Genomic DNA, 14,556 nt, shown 5'->3' with positions numbered 1-14,556 from the left:
TAGGTTGAGTTGTTGTCTTTGTATATCAACCATGATATGTGTAATATTTTGTCATAAAGCCGTCCTTACACTGATTCAGTTCTGTACTTCCAAATGTCTTTCTTTTCTAAGTCACTGTTTCATGAAAGTAAACTGAATGTCCATAGCAACCATTACTGAATATTACCCAGGTGCTGATCTGAGGTTCCTGTTTCCGGGACTGGAAGATAGCGCTAACCTCATGTCTCTGCTGGTTGTGGGAGGGCATCTCCATGCTGTTCTGTTAACTGTTTACCCATTTACCTTCTCTCTCCGGCCTGCAAGCCATCTGTCAGCTCTGTGTATGCATACTTGTGATTGTGTATGTGCGTCTGAGAGAAAGAGAGAGGGAAGGAGTAGCTATTCTTGTTTTGCTCCAGTGTAACAAGCAAGAAGGGATTGTCCCGGGACACCTTAATGTGTAAAAGGCGGGCATTCATGGGTTCATTAAGGGAGTTTCTCCCACTTAAGGTGCTGCACACGCACACACACACACATACACACATACCCTCTCCGACATGTGTTGTGAATTTGTCAGACAGACAGACTTGGAGTCAGTTCGAGGAGGGAATTCCTTCATCTGCACGCTCCTTCAAGCAGCACATGTGCTCAGCATCTGGTCCACACACTCACACACACATATCCAACACACACGTAAGCAGAGGCAGTGAGTGTGAGAAGGGATGACGATAAACACTGATCAAAAAACAAGAAAAACGTTTTTTCAGGCATTCCACAGTCTCTCCCCTAAGTGTTGTCCTTCTAACCTCCCATCACAGTCAGAAAAGCGCCTCTAAAGAGCTGCTGGAGAGTGTGTGTGTGTGCCTGCGTGCATGTATGTGTGTGTGTGTGTGTGTGTGTGTGTGGCGTCTCAAGGTTAAGAGGCCGACTGATCTGATGCTGCTCTTTTATGTACTGTCGAAGCCATATCCTCCACTCAGTGATGAGTGATTCACCCGCTCTTGACGTCTCAAAGGGGATGCGCATATGCCACTCTCTGCTTTGAAGACTGATTGTGCGAGGGTACATGCGAATATAAGCGTGTGTTTGTCAGGCATCGCGTGGATGCTTTGCTCAGTGTGCAAGCACAAACAGGCACAGCACTATGTGTGTGTGTGTCTCAGTGTCAGTGTGTAAGTGTGTGTTTTTCAAACTTTTCTGGACTTTCAGTTGCAGTCCACAGAGCGCTGGAATGAAAGCATATTGTTTGCCAGAACACATGCATTGCAGCCATCTCTAAAAGCAAGAATGTAAATGTGGTTCAGAACCTTACAATGATTAATCACCGTTTGCCCTGTGAGGGATGGGAAGTGTTTAATACATGCAAAATGTAATTGGCTACATAATAACGTTTTCCCATTTCTCTGTGTTTTAATTCCCAGCGTGATCGAGCACGTCCTGCAGAAACAGCAACAGCATTTGCCGCGGCTCTGTTCACACATGCTTCCTTTCTTTCTGTATGTTCCAGGATGCTGGAGTACTCGCTCAACCTGCAGAACGTCAGCCTTTCAGCAGTGAGGACGGTTCGTGTGCTGAGGCCGCTGAGAGCCATCAACCGAGTGCCAAGTGAGTGCAGACCTCTGCTCACGAGCCAGATCCCAGACCCTCATACACTCCGTCCTTTAATACTGATGCAATTTTAGGCTTCCTCTCCTTGTTTTCTAAAAGTCAGGCCAGGTTGTTACAGACACAGTGCCCAACTTTTAGGCTGGGAATAGCTTTAGGCCAATTTGAGTTATTATTAAAAAGTAGATGGTGGTGGTGCAAGCGCAGGGTGAGAACACAGGTAATCTTCCAGTCTGTGAGGTTCAAGTGGCTGTGCTCTGACAAAAATATCACACAGACAGTATGGAAACATTCAAAAACACATTCAGCACACTAATTGTTTTGCTTCCTTTGATATCTCAGTATCGCTCCTTTCATTGGGCCAAAACAGTCAGGTCCAATTTTAAATGTGCTTGGCATTTTTCTTTTTTCTTTCTTTCTTTTTTTTAAAATTGCATGCAAAAGCAGGAACCCATGTGTGCAACAGACACCATATCATAGTTTGACCAAGCAGCCAACCAACCTGCAGGGCTGAAAAATGAAGCCGGCATGGAAAAGCGCCAATGGCCACTTGAGGCTGGCTCCAAGAGTGACTAAATCCCCACAGTCTTTCATGTTAAAATGGCTAACTTCTGCTAAGAAATTAGCCTAATGCCAACAAAAAAACTGTTCATGTGTTGTTTTGATCTCTATAATAACCACATAGCAGTGTTTTTTTTGTTTTTTTTTTTACATTCACTCCTTTGGCTCTTGTTAGCTATTAGCTGTTTTTCAGTATGCTTCAAATCAAGAGAGCAAAAACAGCAAAGAGTGAATTTTGTATTTTTTTTTAATTCACCTCTTTCAATCTTGTTGAGGCTAAAGTTGAAGTTAAAGTTGTTTTAGCAGACCTGATGTTTAGCAGACAGCTGGTTACACCTAAAATCAAGTCTCTAAGTCGGACCACTTAGTTGTGTTCTCTTGATTCCCCTTGAAGCATGCTGAAAAACAGCTAACTGCTATCCTGTGCATTAAATTAGTATCTCTTTTGCCCCGACCCTGTCTCCCCTCATCCTAAGCTGTTGCAGCAGATGGCTGCCCCTCCCTGAGCCTGATTCTTCCAGGTTTAATGATCGTGTTCTTATTTGTGGTGATTTTAATATTCATTTATGTTGTGAGGCTGACCACCTCGCCAAGGATTTTTTATCCCTCATTCACTCATTTAATATTACCCAGTGGGTTAGACAACCAACTCACACTAAAGGGCATATGCTGGATTTGGTTCTGTCGTATGGCCTGGATATTTCCATCACTGACATTAAAGACGCTGGGATTTCGGACCATTTCCCAGTTATGTTTAGCGTCCAGTCATGTAACCTGGATCTGAACTTTGAGGGCCCACAGTGCCTAACACGCCTGATTAATTCGGAGTCTGTTGCCCTCTTTTCTGAGGCTTTTGCTAACACTGTTTGCTATGATGACTTTAGTAATGCTTCCCTCTCGGTTGATGGTTTAGTAAACTTTATTTCCTCTACATGCTCCTCCATTTTGGACACTGTAGCCCCAGTTAAGACCAAACGCTGTAAAATCTCTTGTCAACCCTGGTTAAATGAATCTACCAGTGCCCTCAGACGTGATTGTCGCCGAGCCGAGAGGAAATGGAAGAAAGATCAACTCCAAGTGTCTTTAGACATCCTGCACATGAGCCGGTCCATATATCAGAAGTCCGCTAAAATGGCTAAAACGTCTTTCTTGTCAAATATTATTGCAACTAACAGTCATAACCCTCGAGTTCTATTTAAAATCTTCAACTCAGTGGTTAATCCCTGCCCTGACGTCTTGATAGATGCCTCCCCGGCCCTTTGTGAGAAATTTTTGAACTATTTTGTAGATAAAATCTCACTGCTAAGGGCTTCACACCCCCTGATTGTAAATCATGCCCCAATCCCAGTATGTTCAGCTGCCTTCCATCAGTTTGAACTGGCATCACTCACGACGTTAAAAGAATTAATTAATACCCAGAAAAACTCTAACTCTTTGCTTGACACCATCCCTTCGCGTATAATTAAGGAGGCGTTCGATACTATTGGGCCCTGTATCCTAGCTTTAATGAACTTATCACTGTCATCTGGCTGTGTTCCGACTGCCTTTAAACATGCAGTCGTGCAACCAGTTATAAAGAAAGCTAGCCTTGATCATAATACGCTAGCGAATTACAGACCGATTTCTGAACTTCCTTTCTTGTCAAAAATCCTAGAGAAAATAGTGCTTCAACAACTTCAAACTTATTTAGAGAGAAATGGTCTATATGAAAAATTCCAGTCTGGATTTAGACAGCGTCATAGTACTGAAACTGCTTTATTAAGGGTTTTTAATGACCTGCTCCTAATTACTGACACGGGGCATCCCGCAATCTTAGTCTTACTGGATTTGACGTCAGCATTTGATGCTGTTGACCATGATATTCTTTTGACAAGGCTTGAACAAGTAGTTGGCCTAAAAGGAACTGTCCTTACATGGTTTAAATCGTATTTCTTTGATAGGTCATTCTCAGTCATGATAGGAAAATATTCTTCCACACCTGCTCCCCTTCGTTGTGGTGTCCCCAGGGCTCGGTGTTGGGCCCTGTGTTGTTTTCCTTGTATTTGTTGCCATTGAGTTCAATATTTGCTAAACATAATGTCTCTTTTCATTGTTATGCGGACGACATTCAAATTTATCTTCATTTGACCGGACCTGCGTCCTCCCCATTACATCTTCTGCTTGACTGTTTAAGGGATGTTAAGGAATGGCTATCACAAAATTTTCTTACACTAAATGAGAAGAAGACAGAAATTATTGTCTTTGACAGAGATACATCTTCAGGACGGCTAATGACATATTTGGTCCTGTTGCTAGTCATCTTACTGACGCCGTTAGGAACCTTGGAGTCATTATGGATAGCTCATTTAAATTAGACAAACAGGTATCTAGTGTGGTTAAATCCAGCTTTCATCAATTACGTCTAATTTCCAAGGCTAAATCTTATATTCCCTACAAGGATTTGGAGAAACTTATTCATGCCTTCATTACTACAAGGCTAGACTACTGCAACTCCTTGTATATGGGCCTACAACTCTCCCTCCTTCAACGACTGCAGCTAGTTCAAAACGCCGCAGCTCGCCTTTTGACTGGCTCAAGAAAGTATGACTCTATTACTCCTGTCCTGGCAAACTTACACTGGCTCCCCATTAAATTTAGAATTGATTTTAAAGTTTTACTGTTTACTTATAAAATTTTAAATAATATGGCACCTGATTACCTAGCTGATCTTCTCTGCCCATATAGCCCCACAAGAGCACTAAGATCATCAGACCAACTGCTCTTAGTGCAACCCAGGTCTCGCTTGAAAACCAGAGGTGATCGTGCCTTCGCCGTTGCAGCACCTAGATTATGGAATACACTTCCTTTCCATATACGCGCATCGGACTCTATTCAGTCTTTTAAATCACGTTTAAAAACATACATGTTCGACATTGCATTTAAGGTCAATTAGGGCAAACTGCATCCGGATTGCATTGGATTATGTAACTATTTTATTGTATTTTCATATTTAATTTTATTATACTTGATTTTATCTGTACTATGATCTTATGGAAAGCACTTTGGTGTACTTCGGTCTTGAAATGTGCTATATAAATAAACTTTGATTTGATTTGATTTGATTTGAGGTTTCTTCCTGTTAAAAGGGAGTTTTTCCTTCCTACCATCGCCAAGTGTTTGCTCATAGGTGGTTATCTGACTGTTGGGGTTTTCTCTGTATTATAGTAGAGTCTGTACATTATAGTAAAAACACCTTGAGGTGACTGTTGTTGTGATTTGGTGCTGTATAAATAACTGAATTGAACTGATGCTGAGGAGTCCTGTGAATAGAAATCAAAAGGCACATCCAAAAACTGACATTCAGTGACTTCCCAATGGCCAGCAAGCAATATTTTGGTTCTCGTGATGAACTAGGTTTGATAGCCAAAGATATTAGCCATATGATTTTACCTTATCTTATATCTTATATTTGGTCTATTTGCCTGTAATGGTGCTTGCTATAATTGTTGGTCATGCAGGTTCAGATCTTTCACAATGGCAGTATGTAGGTCAGAGGCAAGTTGATCCACGGTTGGACACCTTCAGCGTCTCTGTGTTTTTGTATTCTCCCCATCCAGTCAGTTTTGGTCTCTGACAGATTTATAAGCAATTTTCCAATTCACCAACTTTTATTAAAGGACCGTAGTTCATAGCGACACTCACAGACTGACTGTCACACTTGTTCATTACCCTCCACGAATCCCTCAGTCACTCGCCCTGTCTCGCATCCTCGCCCATCTCATACTTACTCTCACACCCTCCCCCAGAAAGAGTGCCCCCTGTTCCCTTCCCCTTCTATTCCATCGGTCTTCATTACTGTTTAATCAGTGCAGATTGAATTTCCAGTGCACACATTAAGGTTTAAATAAATCATAAGGATTTCTATAGTACCCCAGCAGTCCACTTGGTGCCTTCCTTCTTAACTTGATATCAGCACCTGCAATGCTTTCATTTTAGATACAGATCCTAATTATGTCATTGGCTTCTCTCAGAATCGTTTCATCGCAATGTGTGTGAGCATATGTGTGTGCGTGCAGGTGTTTATACCCCATGTGGGTGCATGAATGGGATATCAACCCCCTTCCTCTCCCATTCCCCCAGCCGATGACACTCTTAAGCCCCTTGTATAATCTCGATCTCTTGTCAATCAAAGCCGTTGCAGGGGGTTCACCCTTGCTCATTACCCCACATATGCAGCACACACACACTAAGAGAGTGCACAGTTACTCACACTGACTCGCTCATTAGGCATCCAACCATCCCTCACCCTAATCACGGAACTAATAGTGGCATTCATGTGTGGATGATTTGGTCTGATTCTGGCCCTGTGGGGAAAATGTCATTGGATAGATTTGCACTGGTGGTAGTGATGGGGAGGGTGGTGGGGGGTGCCTTTGGTGTGGCTTCTATCTGTCTTCTGCCCCTCTTTTAGCTTTTTTGCAGTCCAATCAGATCCTGTGGAGAAACTTGCAGCGTTCATCATGACCCTGGGTGGGGATGTTTGTTGTGTAGTTCGGGCTATTTGGAGGTAAACTGAACTGAATCTGAAAACGTGGGTTCTCCAGTTTTTCGATGTTGGCCATTCATGTCCTAGATGATAGACAGGTTTTAGAGTATGAGGCTTTTTCCCATTTCTGTTTTTCCCCTGTTTCATTAGTCTACAGTGATACAAAGGCCAAAGCTGCAGTTTGACATTTGAAAGTTCACCAAGTTGATAAAAGAATTTGACTTGCCTAATTGGCGCATTTGCCACATTTTGAAAGCGGTGATGCGGCTTTGAGTCATACATGCAAAAGCAGCTCTGTCCACATAATTAATTATAAAATTTATTATTGATATACAGTGCTCAAGAGTATTAAAGAAATACTTGGAAAAGTCATCAGATCATGCTGGATATCAATACTTATAGAGACTGGGTAAGGTGTTAGGAGTGAAAGGATACCAAACTGTTTGATGGAGATGGGTGTTATCATTAAGGCTGAAGTCAAAGACACCCTGAAAATCAAAGCGCAAATATGATGAAGCAGGCCGGTCAGTTCTGCTGGAATTTCAATGCATCAACTGAAAATGGTACTCAGTAGTTTGTATGGCCACCACCTGCTTGTTTGAATGCCTGGCAATGTCGGGGAATGTTCCTAACGAGATGACATTCATGGGGAACCCCCCAGATCTGGACCAGGGCATCAATGAGTTCGTGGATAGTTTGAGGTGCAGCCTGGTGGCTTCAGATGGACTGAATAATGTCTCGGGAGTATTCTCTTAGATGTAGGTCAGGTGAGTGTGGGGCAGGTTAATGGTATCAGTTCCTTCATCCTCCAGGAGCTGCCTGCGTACTCTTGCCACATGAGGACGAGTACAGTCATGAACCAGGAGGAAGCCAGGACCCACTGCCCTAGCATCAGACCTGACAGTTGGTGCAGGGATTTTATTCTGATATCTAATGGCAGACCATCACTGACCTACCACCAAACTGCTCACTGTGACTAACGTTACAGGCAGCATAATGTTGTTCATGGCTTCTCCAGACCCTTTCATGTCTGTCACATGTGCTCTGGGTGAGCACATGTGACAGGTCCAACACATGGTGCCAGTGTTGGACCTGCTATTTCTGATATTCTATCACAAATGCCAATCAGGATATATGTGATGCCGAATAGCAAGCAAAGGTCCCACTAGAGAATGTAGGGCCCTCGAGCCACCCTCTTGAAGTCTTTTTCTGATTATTTACACCAATGACCTGCTGGAGAACATTTTTGTATCTATTCTTTTTTACAAAAGAATAGATACCAGTCCTGCTGATGGGTTAAGGACTTGTCCAGCTCTCCAAGAGTAACTGTCTCTCTCCTGGAATATGTTTCATGCTATTGAGACTGTGCTGGGAAACATAGGAAACCTGCCAATAGCATGTATTGATATGCCACCCTGGAGGAGTTGGACTACCTATGCAACCCCTGCAGGGTCCCAGTATCTCCTCATGTTACCAGTAGTGACAGTGACCATAGCCAAATGCAAAATTAGTAAAACAGCAGTCAGAAAAGATGAGGGAGAAATTTTATTTGCCTTAACCTGTGAAATCATTCATATTTTGGGGATTGGTGCTAATTTCATTAACACCAAAGCAGACACCAACACCAAATATGTTATCTAAATATGGTATCTGATATTTTGTACTGATTTTACTACCTTATTTGGGAGGGGGGACGAGTGGTATATTTGACTTATTGGCAGGCAATTATTTTATTATAAGTCACTTAACACTTACCTAAGAATCACTAAAGTATAAAATGGCACCTTACTTAAGGGATGAATCATTTTTGTGTCTATACATAATAAACAACTTAGCAGCGAACCCATTTGAAATAGCATCTGCAGGCACTTTGTTGCTAGAAGCAACACAATTTGCTCCCATTTCTTTAGCTGAATCTATGAAAAATGCCAAAGATAACACAGTTGGACAGGCATGAAATAGTGTTCTTACACCAACAAGGTGATTACCAAAGAGCTATTAGCTGAAAACTTGGTACAGTATATCTCAGCATGGAATATAGTGTGTTTTTAGAAATTTGAGGAAATTGCCCTTCTTTTTCTGGGGCACAAAAGAAGAAGTGGCAAGCCTGAAAAACTATCTATAAAAGATGAACGGTATCTGAAAGTCATTTCCATAAGAAATAGGAACAAATCCATCAAAGACCTGACACGGGATCTCAGAGATGCAAATGGGACTTCAGTTGAGCCACCTACTGTTCGGTGAGGCGTCATCAGAACTGGTCTCAGTAGAAGGGTGGCTGTCAAGAAGCCATTGTTCAAAAGCTTCAGGAAGCCCGGAGAACTATTCCTGCAGTCTACTTAAAGAAATTGAAGGAAAACTTGGATCAGAGAGTTCAGGCTGTGTTGAGCTACAAAGATGGTCATACTAAATATTGACTTGCAAACTTGGGTTGTACAAACTCAGGCATTTCAGTAAATTCCAATCTATTTCCCACTTGCCTAACGAAACACAAAGAAATAATGGGTGACTTAAGACCTATGGACAGTACTTTAAATCAATGAAGTTAACGGTGATTCAGTGCTCTCAGAGACAAAAGAGAGATGTATCAAGTTAAGTTGGGGAAAAATATCTACCAAGAGGGAAAAAAAGGCTTTTTAGAACATTATCTTCTATCAAACTAATAACCTTTCTATGGCGATTTATACTCAACTTGACTGTTGATTCAATATTTGCAATTTTAGTGTCCTGGTGACCACCGAAATTCAAATTAATTTAGTGCTTGAAAACAACCGCTGAAATACGAGTGCCTGGAGCCCGAGTGGCATGATTTGCTTCAAGATGGAGTTTTGGCGGGAAATAAATTCCCTGGTGTCTCGCTTTCGTCCACTGTGTGCACAGAGATGCATCTAGGCCAGTGTATTTCCGCTGTTCCATCTGTGCCTCACAATTAGCATTATATAGAGAGTTTCCTCAGTAAATCTGTTAACATGGTGTGAATATGTTGCAATCAACCTGGGGTTATTCAAATCCAGTGTGAATTGGGCTTAAGAGCTGCTTATGCATGAACATTAAATGCTCATGTTTCTAAGTGATTAGCCAGCATTCTGGGCTCAGGTGTAGAGCAGCTGACCACTCCACAGGTTGAAAGAGAGCCATGTGGCACATTAACAGCAATTACTCTAATGCAATGAGCATCAGCTCTATGCAATGTAGGTGTTGTGTAGGAAAAGGTATTTTATTTAGCACCAGAAAAGTTTCAAATCACCAATACTGTCATCAGTATTCAGTATGGATGGGTATATCTCTGCTACTGGAGAACAAGGGAAATGGATCACTATACTCAATAGAGCTATCTGTTTATCTACCCATCTATCTGTGATGACTCTCTAGTTTTAATTGTCAGTTGTGTAGTTCAATATATCAAAAATGTAAATGTAACTAAAGCTGCAGGTGACACGTGGCTGCACACCTCAGCTGATGGATCGTGTAGATAAATGGCTTATACGCAAGCGCTTACAGGTCAGCACTTTTTGCTAATATGGTAAAAACTTTCCATCACCAGCCTTGTATTTAAATTTCTTGTTGCTATTGGTCCACTGCTGCCAAGAATGTAAGTCATCTGAACCTGGCTCAGCAAATGTATAAACTGTTAAGAGTTCACATTCCTCCTTGTTGTTATCCGGAGTCCCTCGCAGGTCTTTTTGCACTTTTTTCTTTGTCTTACCTTGAGTCCATATTGGAACAGAAGGCTGACGCTCATCTTAAAACACACACACACATCTTCACACTCCCGTTAACGAGCACATTGTTCCTGGGCCGGTGTCCACGTCCGGCACTCTGGCAATGATTGATGCGCTAACATGGCAGTCCTGCCAGTGGAAGTGACAGATACATTTCGCAGGCTCCATCCGCTGGCTGCCAACAAAAACACAAAAATCCCAGACTGTGTCACCACCATATCACCACCCACCGTCTGCCATCTGATTGGATATTACCCTCACGTCCAGTACCAGTCCGCAGGGACCTTGTACCAGCCTGTCATTGGCTAAATCAAGGCAGACATGACAGCCAGTGACATACCTCTGTGTAGTATTCAAAGGGAGTTACTGGGTGCTCCTGTGTCCAGAATACAGTGTTTTCTTGGGTGACAGAGGAGCATCCCCGGCTTTCTTCAAGAATGAATTTTTTTTTTTTTTTTTGTCTAAAATTCTTTACATGGAGTTTAACAAAATATCTAGTACAAATAAGGTCTGCTGTAGATACTGTATCTGTGGATATACTGAAAATATCTCATTTTTTCTTGATATTCAAAGCAAAAGGTGCTTCTAGTAAGTATTTAATAACCACATTCTTTAATATTTAAATATATATTATCACCTAATGCTACTGTTGTATCCTTGATTCAGCTGCTACAAAATTCAAATTGAAGAGAGCTGCATTAATAGGTTTTAGTTACAGTCCTTGAGGCACTGAAAGCTAGAATACTAACTTTAGAATGCTGAAATGTAATTTTTCCTGCCTTGTGTTTATAGGCGTAAAGGTGCCATTGTTATATGCAGGGAAGGGGAAAAAAAAAATCCTTTTTTATCCTCAGGCTTTAGTTCACACTTATTTTACTATGCAACACGCAGTATTTTCAGAATAGAAAAGGAATCCAGCATGATGGATTCTCATCTACCAAAGTTCTTAGTAGACTTACCCGCCAACCGAAATTGTAATTCCTTATTTGGTTGATGGCGAGTTTTAATGAATTTTCCCACCGTGGTTATCGGCAAGTTCTTAATTCCAAACAGCAGCTGCTGGGATTAAAGAGGAACTCCACTGGGTTTATGAATACATGACAGTTTAGTAGACATGTAGCGTACTACATAGCCTTTGAAAGTGATTGTAGCTGCAGAGGAAGTCAGAGAAAATACCTAGTGGTGATACCATCGGGACACTATGAATTTAAACGTGCGTTTTAAAAAGTATGGGAACAAAAAAGGTGTGGGAACTGACAGACAAAGGCATTTAAGGTTTGCATCATAGGACATTTGGGTTTCTGGATATTATGATCAGAATCCCCATATATACTTTTTGTCTTTATGAGACGCATTTTTAGGACCAGTGACGTAACCCAGGTGACCCAAAGTCATGTATTAGCCCTATTTTATGTCACAAATGGACACAGACCTTTTGATAATATCATAATAAATGTAAAGGTACTGTGAATAGTCTTTTGAGGTTATTTAATAGACAAACACAATGTGGTACACATAAATATACACTGATTAGTGCATCCTCCAAGAAATAAATGTATTCTTATTAACCTGGAATTAAGCCACTTAACCTTAAATGCGCATAAACATAATTATTCATTCCCAATATTGTTGTAATTACTACTTCTCTGGAGAACTGAGAACAACAGCAACAAAAAAATGGCAAAAACATGATGAGACAAGTTACAGGTACCGTCCGAGGTTTGTACTTTACAGAAACCATTCTTAAATTTACTGTAGGAGCAGTATTTGAGTTTTACTCTGTTCCTATTTTAATCATAAGCTTTTATTAAACCCAATCAAGTTGTTTTGATTAAACCTACCCTAAACACTATCTGAAAACTAAAAGTCAAACTTGCTGCCATCCCTCCTAACGTGGACGTGATTTTGTTTTTTATACTTCCTCATCTAGCAGACAGTATTCTGGAGGACTACCCTGCATATTGCAAGCTAACATTAAATATGCACTCAGTGCGTTAAATGAAGATAAGTTAGGAATGAGAATGTGTTGATCTTACTGAACTTTTGCCAAAGCTTAGTTCATCCGATTATGTCTTTAAATGAGGCAATAATTCATGGGTAACTTAAGAAACCGAATAGATTGCGTCAGGTTGGAGGGCAAAGGTGGTTTCATGCCTCAGGCTTGCAAATGAGCAGACGTAACAAGATAAAACTTTTGCATTCCTCCCAGACTCGGTGAGTCTCGATGAAACTTTTGGCTGCTGCGAGTACGCCACATTTGAGTGATTGATAAGCTGGAGGCAGCAGTCAATAGGTGATTATCACAAGACACACAAGCACACACTCTTACCCATCCCTGTCTTAATGAGACTGATTAATAGCCCTCAGGCACTTGCTGATTGTTGAGCTGCCTCATGTGCCCTTTCCCCAGAGCCTTATCAAACTAGCCCACACATATGCACAAGTAGAGCTCGTACACATTTTCCTCACTTTCTCACACACTCGCGGACCTGCAGTGCATGCACATGCAAGCTGTTATTTCTACCCATGCATCAATAATACGTAGTGTTTCATCCTGTTCTCCACGCTCTGTTAGGCTTGGTGTTTGAGCTGCACCAGGTTCATGCACACTGTCTTGTACTTCCACCCAGATACGCCCTAAAGGCAACAGCAACACAGGAACATTATCAACCTCGCAGCTCCCAGCATGATCATGCCTCCTCCTCCTCCTCATCCTCCTCCTCACCCTCCTCCTATGGCACATTGTTTGCCAAGCCACAGTACTGTAATTAAAGAGCTCACAAGAACATCCTAGCGTCTATTCTTCCCTAAGATGTTGGGAGAAGGGTTTTATAGAAAGGCCTAAGTCACCCCCTGACTTCTGCTGTTTTATTGCGATGTAAATACAAGAGGGAGAGCCTGGAGGAGTCAGGGGACGGGTTTGATCCGGGGGGCTCCTTGTTTAAAGAGGAGAGCTGAAGTAATAACACGCTGATAAGGTTAGAAAGAGTTCAGAAGAGGAAGTTGTTTGCCAGAGGATGAAAGTAAAGAATGTCGCAGCGTAATCCTTGCTCTCCGCTGTCAATCTTTTGCTGTAAAAAACAAAAAGCTCTTTTTAGTCGAATCTTATTATGACAAGAACACCCCCAGCAGCTGTTGGCGTGCAAGTGATATTTCCTCGCCTAAAGACGGAAGAGATTGTGTTTTACTTGACTTTTCGGTCCCAAGTCATTTTCAAGGTTTTAAGCTGCCACAGTTTCTTAAGGCTTGAAGTTCAGGTCTTTGATCAGCTGGAATATTCCCAGATAAGCAGAAGACGAAAGCACGCACAATCATCACCCCACAGCTGTGTTTTGTCAAAGAGATTTGAGTTGATGCAGAGGTAAGTGCAAGTGAACAAGTAGATGTGTAAAAAGGTGGAAAAATGTTCCTTTTTAAGTCATCATTTGTTTGAGTGAATGATGGAGTCTAGGGCATCATTTATCTGAGAGCTGAGAGCTGATCTCAGCTGAGGGCTGAGATCTGAGTCCAATCAATACCTCAAACCATTCTTGAGCCATTTCTGCTTTGCAGCTGGGAGCATTATCCTGCTGAAAGAGGTCACAGCCATCGTGGTATACTGTTTCCATGAAAGGGTGTATGTGGTCAACAATGCTTAGCTGGTGGTACATGTCAAAGTAACATCTCGGAAACATGATTCATCCAAGCAGGCTACTTTCTTCCATTGCTTGGTAGTCTGGTTCTGTCCAGTCCAGCTCACGTGCCCATTGTGGACAGGAGTCAGTATGGTCACCCTGACTGGTATGTGACCAGCAGCCCTGTACACAACAACCTGTGATGCACTGACACGCTCAGCTACAGTAGCTTTTCTGTTGGAAAGCCTTCACTCACCCCTGTGCATCAGTGAGAATTGGCTGCGGTTTCTTCCTTTGACCACTTTGACCAGGAACACCCTACAAACCATCAAATTTTGGCCCATGTCAAACTCGCTCAAATATTAATCTTTCCTGCTTGCTCGCCTGGTTCCTATTATACATCACTCGCTAACAGGTGCCAAGATGAAAAGATGAAACGATAATCAGTGTTATTCATTTAACCTGCCAGTGGTCACAATGTTATGCCTGATTAGTGTGTTTATATATGTATATATACATATATATAGTGTGTGTGTGTGTGTTTGTGTGT

The 14,556-nt window shown here is 41.8% G+C and overlaps 1 protein-coding gene across 1 annotated transcript in view; it reads left to right on the top strand.

Annotated features, from left to right (window-relative positions):
• The window catches only part of cacna1g (calcium channel, voltage-dependent, T type, alpha 1G subunit), a 321,041-nt gene that overhangs the window by 161,542 nt on the left and 144,943 nt on the right, over nt 1-14,556 (top strand). Inside the window, exon 5 of the mRNA XM_039616673.1 lies at nt 1,487-1,584. Within this exon, the coding sequence (XP_039472607.1) occupies nt 1,487-1,584 (98 nt within the window). The remainder of the gene's footprint in view (nt 1-1,486; nt 1,585-14,556) is intronic.

Source organism: Oreochromis aureus, linkage group 8, assembly GCF_013358895.1.
Source record: "Oreochromis aureus strain Israel breed Guangdong linkage group 8, ZZ_aureus, whole genome shotgun sequence".
Lineage (NCBI taxonomy): Eukaryota > Metazoa > Chordata > Actinopteri > Cichliformes > Cichlidae > Oreochromis > Oreochromis aureus.
This window is presented reverse-complemented; position numbering and strand designations above follow the sequence as displayed.